This window comes from Oncorhynchus mykiss, chromosome 28 (genome assembly GCF_013265735.2).
Source record: "Oncorhynchus mykiss isolate Arlee chromosome 28, USDA_OmykA_1.1, whole genome shotgun sequence".
Taxonomy (NCBI): Eukaryota; Metazoa; Chordata; class Actinopteri; order Salmoniformes; family Salmonidae; genus Oncorhynchus; species Oncorhynchus mykiss.
The window spans coordinates 4,453,097-4,468,475 of NC_048592.1; the positions used below are offsets into that span (position 1 = coordinate 4,453,097).

General features: G+C 43.7%; 1 protein-coding gene across 3 annotated transcripts in view; it reads right to left on the reverse strand.

Annotated features, from left to right (window-relative positions):
* The window catches only part of LOC110508374 (far upstream element-binding protein 3), a 64,190-nt gene that overhangs the window by 35,272 nt on the left and 13,539 nt on the right, over positions 1 to 15,379 (reverse strand). For all 3 annotated transcript variants that reach the window (XM_021588869.2, XM_021588871.2, XM_021588868.2), the window contains exons 7-12: positions 15,135 to 15,297; positions 3,528 to 3,626; positions 3,298 to 3,402; positions 3,072 to 3,174; positions 2,446 to 2,546; positions 1,440 to 1,581 (exon numbers count right to left, since the gene is read on the reverse strand). In XM_021588869.2, the coding sequence (XP_021444544.2) occupies positions 1,440 to 1,581; positions 2,446 to 2,546; positions 3,072 to 3,174; positions 3,298 to 3,402; positions 3,528 to 3,626; positions 15,135 to 15,297 (713 nt within the window). The remainder of the gene's footprint in view (positions 1 to 1,439; positions 1,582 to 2,445; positions 2,547 to 3,071; positions 3,175 to 3,297; positions 3,403 to 3,527; positions 3,627 to 15,134; positions 15,298 to 15,379) is intronic.

The following is a 15,379-nucleotide window of genomic DNA, read 5'->3' on the forward strand; positions in this document are numbered from 1 at the left end:
GGTCTAATGGTTGTCTCTGTCCGAAATTAACAAGTAATCGGGTCTAATGGTTGTCTCTGTCCGAAATGAACAAGTCAAATCAAATCAAATTTTATTTGTCACATACACATGGTTAGCAGATGTTAATGCGAGTGTAGCGAAATGCTTGTAATCGGGTCTAATGGTTGTCTCTGTCCGAAATGAATAAGTAATCGGGTCTAATGGTTGTCTCTGGCCGAAATGAACAAGTAATCGGGTCTAATGGTTGTCTCTGGCCGAAATGAACAAGTAATCGGGTCTAATGGTTGTCTCTGGCCGAAATTAACATGTGCAGGCTGTCAAATCAAAGGGCATTCCTTCGAACTAAAGTTGTTTTTGACAAAAATGAAAAAGTGTCAGTTTGTCACATTCACAAGGTTGAAGTAATAACATTCCTTAATACTTAAGGAAAATATTTATAGGACAACGGGGGCGGTAGAGAGAAATGTGGTGGTGTTTTTGTCTTACAGTAACGTTATACTATGCTGTTGGGTAGAATACTATCATTATGTGATCTTGAAGACATTAATACAACTTTGATCTAACTTTATTAAATGAACACCATTCACATGAGTCGTCTGTTCTCTACGCGCCCGCTGTCAACCGACCCAAAACACAAGTACACCCCCCCCCTCGCGGCAAGCAAACTCACTAAATGGTCAGGCAATAGAGTGAGCATGAATAGCAAATAAGCAAATTTGACAGTCATTCCCTCATTCATGTCCATCGGGCTGTTATTTTGAGACCGAAACAATTTGTCACACCTTACATGCATTGTCCCTCTCATTAGACACTTTACATAGGCACCGAATGTCACTTTAAAAAGCCATATACACATGAGTGCAGGAGGAGGTGGGAGAGGGGGAGACTGGCCACCCAGCTGCTTCTGGCATAGACTTCCTATGAGATTGACGCACGTTGAGAAAGTGGTCTGGGAGTGGTTTGAGTGGAGCGGGGAAAACGGACAACAAGCTCTTATTGGCAGAGAGGTTTGGAACGCATTCTGATTGCTCTTAACTAATTTACCACCTGGTGATGTCACCAGGCAGGCCAAAACTCCACCCCAACAAAACAGTCAGAAACTTCAGGCGGTCCTTTCAAACAGCTCTTATCAAAAGTTTTTGACTGCACTGGGCCTTTAAATGCAACAAAAACCCAATACATTTTTGTAGGCTTCAGACAAACATAAATATTGCTTAGGCATACATGTGCAGAAAACACAAGCGATAATTACAGCATCTGGCTAAAAGATGAGAAAAGTTGTGTAAATACACAATCCATATTTTCTATAATGGTTCGATACAGTTTTAAGGGAACTTCGGACATCTCAGTGTTCCGCACGATATCCACTTGTGTTTGTAGCTTCGAGGTTCTACGCTGCCCTAGCCTGCTTTGAACACTGAGGGACCGAGTTGCAGTACCTTTGCCGATCACCAGACCACACTTGTCAGCGGGTATTGTGTAGGTGACCTCCTGCAGTCCCCCTGGTGAGCCCATGCCCCAGTCCCCGCGGCCTCGTCCCCTTCCTCTTGGTCCTCCAGAGCCCCCAAAGCCATCGCGCTCCTGCTCCAATCACACATAAGATAACTTTATTATCCCCATGGGGAACTTTTAATTGCAGCTCTTTTCATACATTAAAACATGTCATCAAGCAAAGACAATGGACATTAAGACAATTACAGACAATAAATACAATGAGAATATAAAAGTTAATGAGCGATTCATAATGATAAAACATTCAAACTTCTTACATACAGCAAGGAGACCCTCACCAGCTCGTACAGGTATTATACCCCGGAGCATAACCCAAGCATGGAGTGGAATTCTTTTACAATGTCATTGTGATATATCACAGGTCAAATATTTGAATATATCTGATAATGTATCTTATCAATCCTGTTAATTGCAAACGTGTACTTTTGCTTGAGGTCGTCTGCACTTACAAAGATCCAAACGTATGACTAATCTGTTAGCTGTATTTGACCAGGAGTAGCAGTACTTATTTGCAGATCTAAATGGTAATTGTCTTGGCCACCTGAGCGATACACGCCAGAAAACAAGCAACATGGGACGAGTCCAAAATGGCACACTATTCCCTACACGGTGCACTACTTTTGACCTGAGCCTTATGGTCGCATGTCAAAAGTAGTGCACTATGTAGGGAATAGGCCGTCATTTGGGACACACTCATAGGTCGAGACGCAGCATGGGGAAAAATACATTGACTGGAAAATAAGGATCACGAGTGGTATGTGTGCTTGCTTGGTGTGTGTTCTGTGCCAAGTGTGTGTTTGCTGGCGGTGGTGCGTTTGTGTGTACACTCTACTTCTAAGGAAAGTGTGTGTTCTGTGCAGTGTGCATGTGTTCTTTGCTCTGAGTGTTTACTGGAGCGGTATTTGTTTGTTCTGGGTGTGTGTGTGTGTGTACCTGTGCTGTTTGGATGAGCTCGTTGATGAGATGGACAGCATGCTGACACCTGTCTGGTTGGCCCATCACTTGGGCGATGCGCTCTGGGCTGATGCCATCATCTGGAGTTGGGAGTAGGAAGTAGAGTACGCACTAAGCCAACAGTGGTGACTGAAAGCAGGACTGTGTTCAGTTAGATTCAACGTTTGCATGACAGTTTGTACTGAACGGCACGTTTCCCCAAAACGGTGCACGCCATTCTTCAACAGCCTTTGAAGTACATTTGCTTCCGCTTGGTGGGTTTAGTTTATTAGGATCCCCATTAGCTACTGCACATGGAGCAGCTACTCTTCCTGGGGTCCACAAAAAAACTGGTGGGTGATAAATATGAATGTGACCATTTTACATCTCAAAACTTGTGCAGCACACTACAAGCTAATCACCTTCTGGAATACCATAATCAAATAATCGAATACGGCACACACCAACACAAAGAATCAAAGTCCTCTTTCCACATACATACTTGGTTATGGTATGATAAGAAACAGGGAAAACTGCATTCCCTCAATATAATTACATCGCTACAATGAAGAGAAACCCTCCTCCATATGACATACAGTATGTAAAAATAAACGTTCGACACACACCTGGTTTGAATTGGATCCTCACTCCAGAATCAGCCTGGATCTTCTTGATCATCTCGCCACTCCTGCCGATGATGATCCCCACTGCGAACCTGGGCACAGCTACCTATAGGGAGGGAAAAGGTCAGAAGCACGTGAGCTCAAACATCAAGGGTGTGTTTAAAAAGACACCCTAGTCAGGGGATGTGAAATTCCCTGGACATCTGGTGCATGCACATTGCATTCTTACATCCAAAGTACTTCCGCCTAATCTTGACGCAAAGTCGTTGCGGTTGCTGCGGAAGTCTCCCTGATCTTTGTCGCGGATGATCTCGATCACCAACTCCCGAGCTTGCTATGGGGAGAAGAAAGTGATATTCACGGGACGGTGTGTGTGCACCATGGCAGTCAATGGTCCCCGTCATGCAGCAGCCTGACAGTAGTTGCCCTGTATAACGTTAATCAGGCCTCCCGTCTCACCTGGACCTTGTAGGGATCACCAGTGATTCTCAGGGGTTTGTCCGCCCCGGTGGGCATGGGGCCATCCTGGATCATCATCATCTTCACTCCTATTCTCTCCTGACACACACAAACACACACGGTAAACACCTAGTAGAGCCCATTCCTGAAAGTCAAGACTCCCACATCCATGTCCTCTGTTTCCCTCTATGACACTCAAAATCCATACAAGGCTCATAAGAACAGAGGGTGATAAAACCACACAGAATGAAATGAATTGATTCTCTTTAGATCATACACAAAGATTGCTCAGTCATTATGCCTGGTCTTTTCCTGAACTTTCAAATACCTTTCAATCACTTCAAAGCATACTTCCTTCAGACTGACATTTTGCTCTGTTATTTATAACTTTTGAGATAATGGCAATAAGGCCAGCATTTAAAAAAAAAAAAAAATTAAATCACCAAAATAATTTCTGATAGCACCAAATATCCTAAAATAGACAATCAATCGGGTTGATGGTCCATGTTACACTATTTCAGAAAATCTATGTTCGAGAGTTCAAATGACTAGACAGGAATGCAATGCATTTTGCAAAATAGCGAGGCTCTTCTGTTGCAGAGATGGTAAAAACGTTTCCTATTTTAATAGTCTTTGGAACTTGAAAAGATTAGTCTAGAGCCCTCGCTATAGGCTGCTGCTTTTAGATCTCTCTGACAGAATGAACCAAACCACCTTCTTGGGTAGCCAATATTTTAATAGGCTTTGGAACTTGAAAAGATTAGTCAAGAGCCTTCGCTATAGGCTGCTGCTTTTAGATCTCTCTGACAGAATGAACCAAACCACCTTCTTGGGTAGCCAATATTTTAATAGTCTTTGGAACTGGAAAAGATTAGTCTAGAGCCTTCGCTATAGGCTGCTGCTTTTAGATCTCTGACAGAATGAACCAAACCACCTTCTTGGGTAGCCAATATTTTAATAGTCTTTGGAACTTGAAAAGATTAGTCTAGAGCCTTCGCTATAGGCTGCTGCTTTTAGATCTCTCTGACAGAATGAACCAAACCACCTTCTTGGGTAGCCAACATTTTAATAGTCTTTGGAACTTGAAAAGATTAGTCTAGAGCCCTCGCTATAGGCTGCTGCTTTTAGATCTCTCTGACAGAATGAACCAAACCACCTTCAAATAACTGTCAGTCTAACGATAACTGACCATAAACATAAACACATTTAGCATCTCCTGGTTTCCACACTTAGCCTACAAGCCATCGATGCAGACCGTTGGAACATCTACATTTTAAAAAGTCTAATACATACATTATTTATTTTAGACAGGTCTAAAGGAACACGATATGAAAAAAATGTAGTCTACTTCAGAAAACAGAACAGCATACTCTGACTTGTCCTTATGTTAGGTCCTGATCTGGCTATGCCAAATACTGTGGGCTACACTATTTCATTTAGCAGATAAGATTTGCTTAGAATTCCCGTGGCATTATTTTATAGTATGAAGAATATAGCTGATCAAAGTTGAATAAAATAGAAAGGATATTTTCTCCACACAATCTGAGGGAGTGAGCACATGCAGCTATTCTGTGTTGAGTGGTTAACAATGGAATGGGTCCTCCTATATGCTTAATTTAGAGTTATTAATTTAACTTTAGTTGTTCTACAAACATTGTATATGTTTAGATTTTTTATATATTTTAAAGGCTGCATGATGAGACTAATGATGATTTGAAAAAAGTAGCTTGAAAAAATGAGCTCTGCTTTGTTTCTTTGTGCAGGCTGTAAACACTTTATCAGTCTCTCATTCACAATTTGACAAGCACTTGATAATGCCTCGAATTTCACAGCATCCCCTTGGTGTGGCCGTAACGCATCCTAAAAAAATCCAGGCCTTTTGCGACCAGTGCCGTTGTGCCCTTGGCCCCTAGAGCTGCGCTGTGCCCTTCTCCCCGAGTGCTGCATGTTCCGAAGAACCTCTTACTCACATCTCCATCACCTGATCGGGTCTTTCTAACAGGCTGAAGACCGACACAGGAGACGCAACTGTGTGCTTCCTTTTCCAATTCAGAGGTGCATATTGAAGATATTGGAAGAACTGTCTCCACCTTTACTTTGTCAGCCAACAAGATAAGTAGGCCTAACGAACAGCAAAAGCACTAGCCTATGACAATCTTATTATCCTCCCATAGTACAAATGTTGACCTATTCTATGAGAGAAATAAATATTCCAAACATAGTCCTGGTTTGTGGGATGCGATAGATCCCATATTAATACAACCACTAGCATAAAAAAAAACATTTCTACGCAATGTGGCTGACGCAACAGATCAGACCGTTTATCTTAAAATGTTGATAAACTATTGGGCTATTTATTTATTTCCATTATAAGCGCTTATCTTCTTAAAGATAAGAATTGTGTTTAATATTAGGAAAGTTGAGAAATAAATATAGTAGGCCTAGTCTATAGAAAGTTGATGTGATCCCACTCTTTTTACGAGGCCTTCACGCAATTGCATAGCCTATAGAAATATTGTGCAACATGAGCTCATGGGCTCTCATGAAGTGTTTGATTAGATTTTCGATTGAATTTGTATTGAGGTCCGAGTGATTAGAGGGACAATAGAGTGCTGAGTACCAGGTAGTTAGCAAGTTTGGTTGGCTACCTATGACCATCAGCAGCATCAGAGCTTGGAGAAGACTAATTACTTTGACTAAACAGTCATATGGACTTTGACTGTCTTCATAACTCGTGACCGCCGGTGTGGTGTAATACGGTCACTGCAACAGCCCTACCACTGACGCAGAGTGAAGTTAAGTAGGGTGCATACGGAGAAACAACAATCCTGTGGGCCTTCTGTCCATACGAGGGAACAAAGGAAAATAGTGAACATCATAATTACTTGATACTTACAAAGACTGTAGAAACTGTGATTGCTTGTCTTGAAGTATTTATGGTTGTGAAAAAAATTGCAGTGCAGGCCTAGTAGCAGTAGTAGTGGTATTGGTAGTGCTGCATCAGTAATGGTAGTAATAGGGATAGCTGTGGCATTATTATAGAGGATTAGTATGGTAGGCTAGAGCAGTGGTTCCCAAACCTTTTATAGTCCAGTACTCCTTCAAATATTCAACCTCCAGCTGCGTACCCTATCTAGCACCAGGGTCAGAGTACTCTCTTTTGTTTTTTAGCCATCATTGTAAGCCTGCCACACACACACTATACGATACATTTATTAAACATAAGAATGAGTGTGAGTTTGTGTCACAACACGGCTCATGGGAAGTGACAAAGAGCTCTTATAGGACCAGGGCACAAATCCAAATATAATAATCAATAATCATTTTGATCTTTATTTAGCCATCTTACATATTTTTGTTAATAGAAAATTGTGAATAACTCACCACGGGTTAATGAGAAGGGTGTGCTTGAAAGCATGCACATAACTCTGCAATGTTGAGATGTATTGTATCTTAAATAATTTTCCACACACAGTCTGTGCCTGATTTCAAGGAGAGGGACTCTAACCCGGAAGCTTATAAGAAATCCCGCTACGCCCTCCGACGAACCATCAAACAGGCAAGGCGTCAATACAGGACTAAGATCGAATCGTATTACACCGGCTCCGACGCCGGTCGGATGTGACAGGGCTTGAAAACCATTACAGACAACAAGAGGAAGCACAGCCGAGAGCTGCCCAGAGACACGAGACTAACAGACGAGCTAAACTACTTACAAACACTGAAACATGCATGAGAGCACCAGCTATTCCAGAAGACTGTGTGATCCGCAGCCAATGTGAGTAAGACCTTTGTATTTATTACGGATCCCCATTAGCCGCTGCCAAAACAGCAGCTACTCTTCCTGGGGTCCAGCAAAATTAAGGCAGTTTAAACAGTTTTAAAATATTACAATACATTCACAGATTTCACAACACGCCCCATCTCCACCACTACCACATATCTACAGTACTAAATCCATGTGTATGTATAGAGCGTATGTTATCGTGCATGTGTGTATGCATGTCTGTGCCAATGTTTGTGTTGCTTCACAGTCCCCGCTGTTCCATAAGGTGTTTTTTTAAATCTGTTTTTTTTTTTTTAAATATAATTTTACTGCTTGCATCAGTTACGTGATGTGGAATAGAGTTCCATGGCTCTATGTAGTACTGCGTGCCTGCCATAGTCTGTTCTGGACTTGGGGACTGTGAAGAGACTTCGTGGCATGTCTTGTGGGATATGCATGGGTGTCCGAGCTGTGTACCCGTAGTTCAGACAGACAGCTTGGAGCATTCAACATGTCAATACCTCTCATAAATAAAAGTAGTGATGAAGTCAATCTCTCCTCCACTTTCAGCCAGGAGAGATTGACATGCATATTATTAATATTAGCTCTCTGTGTACATCCAAGGGCCAGCCGTGCTGCCCTGTTCTGAGCCAAGTCCTTTTTTGTGGCACCTGACCACACGACTGAACAGTAGTCAAGGTGCGACAAAATTAGGGCGCTAGGACCTGCTTTGTTGATAGTGTTGTTAAGGCAGAGCATCACTTTATTAGACAGACTTCTCCCCATCTTAGCTGCTACTGCATCAATATGTTTTGACCATGACAGTTTACAATCTAGTGTTATTCCAAGCAGTTTAGTAATTTCAACTTGCTCAATTTCCACATTATGCATTACAAGATTTAGTTGAGGTTTAGGGTTTAGTGAGTGTTTTGTTTAAACAGGTCAACATTCACAAGGCCGTAGGGCCAGACAGATTACCAGGACGTGTACTGCGAGCATGCGCTGACCAACTGGCAAGTGTCTCCACTGACATTTTCAACCTCTCCCTGTCAGAGTCTGTAATACCAACATGTTTCAAGCAGACCACAATAGTCCCTGTGCGTAAGAACACTAAGGTAACCTGCCTAAACGACTACCAACCCGTAACACTCACGGCTGCAGCCATGAAGTGCTTTGAAAGGCTGAACATGGCACACATCAACACCATCATCCCAGAAACCCTAGACCCACCACAATTTGCATACCGCCCCAACAGATCCACAGATGATGCAATCTCTATTGCACTCCACACTGCCCTTTTCCACCTGGACAAAAGGAACACCTCTGTGAGAATGCTATTCTTTGACTACAGCTCAGTGTTCAACACCATATTACCCTCAAAGCTCCTCAATAAGCTAAGGTTCCGAGGACTTAACACCTCCCTCTTCTACTGGATCCTGGACTTCCTTACGGGCCGCCCCCAGGTGGTAAGGGTAGGTAACAACATCCGCCATGCTGACCCTCAACACAGAGGACCCTCAGGGGTGCATGCTCAGTCCCCTCCTGTACTCCCTGTTCACTCATGACTGCATGGCCAGGCACGACTCCAACACCATCATTAAGTTTGCCGATGATACAACAGTGGCCTGATCACCAACAACGACGAGACAGCCTATAGGGAGGTCAGAGACCTGGCCTTGTGGTGCCAGGACAACAACCTCTCCCTCAACGTGATCAAGACAAAGGAGATGATTGTGGACAACAGGAAAAAGAGGACCGAGCAAGCCCTCATTCTCATCGACAGGGCTGCTGTGGCGCAGGTTGAGAGCTTCAAGTTCCTTGGTGTCCACGTCACCAACGAACTAACATGGTTCAAGCACACCATGACAGTCGTGTAGATTTGGCATGGGTCCTCAAAAGGTTCTACAGCTGCATCATCGAGAGCATCCTGGTTGCATCACTGCATGGTATGGCAACTGCCCTGGCCTCTGACCGCAAGGCACTACAGAGGGTAGTGCGAAGGGCCCAGTACAACACTGGGGCCAAGCTTCCTGCCATCCAGGACCTCCATACCAGGCAGAGTCAGAAGAAGGCCCATACAATTGTCAAAGACTCCAGCCAACCTAGTCATAGACTGATCTCTCTGCTACCGCACAGCAAGTGGTACCGGAGCGCCAAGTCTAGGTCCAAGAGGCTTCTAAACAGCTTCTACCCCCAAGCCATAAGACTCCTGAACATATGTGTCAAATGGCTAACAAACAATGTGCAGTGCCTCCCTCAACCACCCTTCACACCACTGCTACTCTCTGTTGTCATCTGTGCATAGTCACTACTAACTCTACCTAGGATGTACATACTACCTCGAAAAACCAGTGCCCCTGCACATTGACTCTGTATCGGTACCCCCCCCCCCCCCCCCCCCCCCCCGTATATAGTCTCGCTGTTGTTATTTCACTGCTGCTCCTTAATTACTTGTTACTTTTATATCTCTTATTTGTATCTGTATTTTTTGAAAATGCATTGTTGGTTAGGGGCTCGTAAGTTAGCATTTCACTGTAAGGTCTACAGTTGTGCCCAAAAGTTTTGAGAATGACACAAATATTAATTTCCACAAAGTTTGCTGCTTCAGTCTCGTTAGATATTGCCAGATGGTACTATGGAATACTGAAGCATAATTACAAGCATACGTGTCAATGTCTTTAATTGACAATTACATGGAGTTGATGCAGAGTCAATATTTGCAGTGTTGACCCTTCTTTTTCAAGACCTCTGTAATCCACCATGGCATGCTGTCATTTAACTTCTGGGCCACATCCTGACTGATGGCAGCCCATTCTTGCATAATCAATGCTTGGAGTTTGTCAGTATTTGTGGGTTTTTGTTTGTCCACACGCCTCTTGAGGATTGACCACAAGTTCTCAATGGGTCTGGGGAGTTTCCTGGCCATGGACCCAAAATATTGATGTTTTGTTCCCAGAGCCACTTAGTTATCACTTTTGTCTTATGGCAAGGTGCTCCATCATGCTGGAAAAGGCATTGTTCGTCACCAAACTGTTCCTGGATGGTTGGGAGAAGATGCTCTCGGAGGATGTGTTGGTACCATTCTCAAAATTTTTAGAAAAGGCTGTTGAGCAGCAACTCACTGCCTTCCTGAAGACAAACAATGTATACGAAATGCTTCAGTCTGGTTTTAGACCCCATCATAGCACTGAGACTGCACTTGTGAAGGTGGTAAATTACCTTTTAATGGCATTAGACCGAGGCTCTGCATCTGTCCTCGTGCTCCTAGACCTTCCTGCTGCTTTTGGAGAGATTGGAAACCCAAATTGGTCTACACAGACAAGTTCTGGCCTGGTTTAGATCTTATCTGTCGGAAAGATATCAGTTTGTCTCTGTGAATGGTTTGTCCTCTGACAAATCAACTGTAAATTTCGGTGTTCCTCAAGGTTCCGTTTTAGGACCACTATTGTTTTCACTATATATTTTACCTCTTGGGGATGTCATTCGAAAACATATTGTTAACTTTCACTGCTATGCTGATGACACAGCTGTACATTTCAATGAAACATGGTGAAGCCCCAAAATTGCCCTCGCTAGAAACATGTGTTTCAGACATAAGGAAGTGGATGGCTGCAAACATTCTACTTTTAAACTCAGACAAAACAGAGATGCTTGTTCTAGGTCCCAAGAAACAAAGAGATCTTCTGTTGAATCTGACAATCAATCTTAATGGTTGTACAATTGTCTCAAATAAAACTGTGAAGGACCTCGGTGTTACTCTGGACCTTGATCTCTCTTTTGAAGAACATATCAAGACTGTTTCAAGGACAGCTTTTTTCCATCTACGTAACATTGCAAAAATCAGAAACTTTCTGTCCAAAAATGATGCAGAAAAATGTATCCATGCTTTTGTCACTTCTAGGTTAGACTACTGCAATGCTCTACTTTCCAGCTACCCGCATAAAGCACTAAATAAACTTCAGTTAGTGCTAAATACGGCTGCTAGAATCCTGACTAGAACCAAAAAAATTGATCATATTACTCCAGTGCTAGCCTCCCTACACTGGCTTCCTGTCAAGGCAAGGGCTGATTTCAAGGTTTTACTGCTAACCTACAAAGCATTACATGGGTTTGCTCCTACCTATCTCTCTGATTTGGTCCTGCCGTACATACCTACACGTACGCTACGGTCACAAGACGCAGGCCTCCTAATTGTCCCTAGAATTTCTAAGCAAACAGCTGGAGGCAAGGCTTTCTCCTATAGAGCTCCATTTTTATGGAATGGTCTGCCTACCCATGTCAGAGACGCAGACTCGGTCTGAACCATTAAGTCTTTACTGAAGACTCATCTCTTCAGTGGGTCATATGATTGAGTGTAGTCTGGCCCAGGAGTGTGAAGGTGAACGGAAAGGCTCTGGAGCAACGAACCGCCCTTGCTGTCTCTGCTTGGCCGGTTCCCCTCTTTCCACTGGGATTCTCTGCCTCTAACCCTATTACAGGGGCTAAGTCACTGGCTTACTAGGGCTCTTTCATACCGTCCCTGGGAGGGGTGCGTCACTTGAGTGGGTTGAGTCACTGATGTGATCTTCCTGTCTGGGTTGGCGCCCCCCTTGGGTTGTGCCGTAGCGGAGATCTTTGTGGGCTATACTTGGCCTTGTCTCAGGATGGTAAGTTGGTGGTTGAAGATATCCCTCTAGTGTTGTGGGGGCTGTGCTTTGGCAAAGTGGGTGGGGTTATATCCTTCCTGTTTGGCCCTGTCCGGGGGTGTCCTCGGATGGGGCCACAGTGTCTCCTGACCCCTCCTGTCTCAGCCTCCAGTATTTATGCTGCAGTAGTTTGTGTCGGGGGGCTAGGGTCAGTTTGTTATATCTGGAGTACTTCTCCTGTTCTATCCGGTGTCCTGTGTGAATTTAAGTATGCTCTCTCTAATTCTCTCTTTCTTTCTCTCTCTCGGAGGACCTGAGCCCTAGGACCATGCCTCAGGACTACCTGACATGATGACTCCTTGCTGTCCCCAGTCCACCTGGGCGTGCTGCTGCTCCAGCTTCAACTGTTCTGCCTGTGATTATGATTATTTGACCATGCTGGTCATCTATGAACATCTTGGCCATGTTCTGTTATAATCTCCACCCAGCACAGCCAGAAGAGAACTGGCCACCCCTCAGCCTGGTTCCTCTCTAGGTTTCTTCCTAGATTCTGGCCTTTCTAGGGAGTTTTTCCTAGCCACTGTGCTTCTACACCTGCATTGCTTGCTGTTTGGGGTTTTAGGCTGGGTTTCTGTACAGCACTTTGAGATATCAGCTGATGTACGAAGGGCTATATAAATACATTTGATATGATTTGATTTATTCATGGCTGATGATGATGGTGATTCATCAGAGAAAATGACTTTACCCCAGTCCTCAGCAGTGCAATCCCTGTACCTTTTGCAGAATATCAGTCTGTCCCTGATGTTTTTCCTGGAGAGAATTGGCTTTGTTGCTGCCATTCTTGACACCAGGCCATCCTCCAAAAGTCTTCGCCTCACTGTGCGTGCAGATGCACTGACACCTTCCTGCTGCCATTCCTGAGCAAGCTCTGTACTAGTGGTGCTCTGTACTGGTGGTGCCCCGATCCCGCAGCTGAATGAACTTTAGGACGGTCCTGACGCTTGCTGGACTTTCTTGGGCACCCTGAAGCCTTCTTCACAACAATTGAACCGCTCTCCTTGAAGATCGTGATGATCCGATAAATGGTTGATTTAGGTGCAATCTAACTGTCAGCAATATCCTGTGAAGCCCTTTTTGTGCAAAGCAATGATGACGGCATGTGTTTCCTTTCAGGTAACCATTGTTGACAGAGGAAGAACAATGATTCCAAGCACCACCCTACTTTTGAAGCTTCCAGTCTGTTATTCGAACTCAATCAGCATGACAGAGTGATCTCCAGCCTTGTCCTCGTCAACACTCACACCTGTGTTAACGAGAGAATCACTGACATGATGTCAGCTGGTCCTTTTGTGGCAGGGCTGAAAAGCAGTGGAAAAGTCTTTTGGGGATTCAGTTCATTTGCATGGCAAAGAGGGACTTAGCAAATAATTGCATTTCACCTGATCACTCTTCATCACATTCTGGAGTATATGCAAATTGCCATCATACAAACTGAGGCAGCAGACTTTGTGAAAATTAATATTTGTGGAATTCTCAAAACTTTTGGCCATGACTGTACACCTGTTGTATTCGGCGCATGTGACTAATAAAATGTGATTTGATTATTTATTTTTCATGCTGGTGAGGACTGAGAATCCACTCTCACATAGGTAAGTGGTTGCAAAGGGTGTCTTAACAGCGCAATTTGCAAAGGCAGGATACTCTTAGACAGCCCTATCCAGAAATCTGTCAGAGGCTTCTGATTAAATTCAATTTTCATAGAAGTGCTTGTTGCAACGATATCGGTGGACTGGAGGCAGGACATGAAAGGGAAAACAAATTCAGTTGTTTGTCATTCGTTTTGGGAAAGTACCTGCGTAACTGCGCACCCAGCTCACTCAAGTGCTTCGCTATATCACATTCAACATTGTCCGTAAGCTTGAATTCACTTGCACATAAAAAATCCTACCATTGTGGAAAGACCTGTGTGTTGTCCTTGTCAATACAGAGAAGAGCTCCAACCTTTTATTCATAGCCTCAATTTTATTCTGCATTTCGAATATACTTGCGGAGTCCCTGTAATATTAAATTCAGATCATTCAGGCGAGAAAAAACATTGCCCGGATAGGCCAGTCGTGTGAGAAACTCGTCATCATGCAAGCAGTCAGACAAGTGAAAATTATGGTCAGTAAAGAAAACTTTAAGCTCGTCTCTCAATTTTTTTAAATGTGTCAAAACTTTGATAACCAGCGCACTTCGGTATGTTGTAAAAGCATTACATTACGCTGCCCATATCATTTCATAATGCAGAAAATAGAGGAGAGTTCAGGATACTTGCTTTAAAAAAGTTAACAATTTTCACTGTAGTGTCCAAAATGTCTTCCAAGCTGTCAGGCATTCCATTGGCAGCAAGAGCCTCTAGGTGGATGCTGCAGAGTACCCAAGTGGCGTCAGGAGCAACTGCTTGCACGCGCATTACCACTCCACTATGTCTCCCTGTCATGGCTTTTGCGCCATCAGTACAGATACAAACACATCTTAACCACCAAAGTCCATTCAATGTCACAAAGCTGTCCAGTACTTTAAAAATATAGTCTCCTTTTGTCCTGGTTTCCAGAAGAGGATGTCTTCCTTAATTGACCCCCCATAAACATAACGGACATATACCAGGTGCTGTGCCAGGCCCGCCACGTCTAGTGACTCATCCAGCTGTAACACATATAATTCACTGGCTTGTATGCAAAGCAGTAATTGTTTCAAAACACCTCCTGCCATGTCACTGATGCATCATGAAACAGTGCTGGCAGTAGCAGTACTACCAGTGGAGCTGGTATATGTCTCTATGGACGTGGGCCTGAATGAGTAGCAGCTACGTTTGGCTACATACGGACCGTCAGTGGAATTCCCACAAGAGAGTAATGGTTCATGTGATTGGATGTTTATTATTTGACCAGGCTACCTGTGTTTGTTATTGAATCTTTATTTTGCTGAATACTAGATAGTTGAATATTATTTCTGGCAGTGAAACAAAGCTACTCAGGGGACAAAAAAAACTCACCCAAATGTATAGCCCCGTTGGAAAATCTAAATGATCTGTTAGAAAATGTGAACCGCATTTTGTATTTGGCGTACCTCCGACGGCATCGCGTACCCCAGTTTGGGAATAGCCAGGCTAGAGGGTGTATAGCCACAGAGATCCTAATAAGTTGTCATTTTTTCTCTTGGAAGACATACCTGCAGTTGCTTAATGGTGTCCCCTCCCCTTCCAATGACCAGGCCCACTTTGCTGGCTGGGATGAGCATCTCTTGGACTGAGCTGTTGCTCTCAGCCTCGCTGTGGAACCCTGGGCCGTTCCGACAGCGTTCCACTATCTGACCAAGCATTCTCTTGGCCTGCCTGGTGGAGTGTAAATGGTTACATGTCAATGAATTATAGATGCTGGAATGTATTATCGCCGAAACCAATGAAATAATGTACT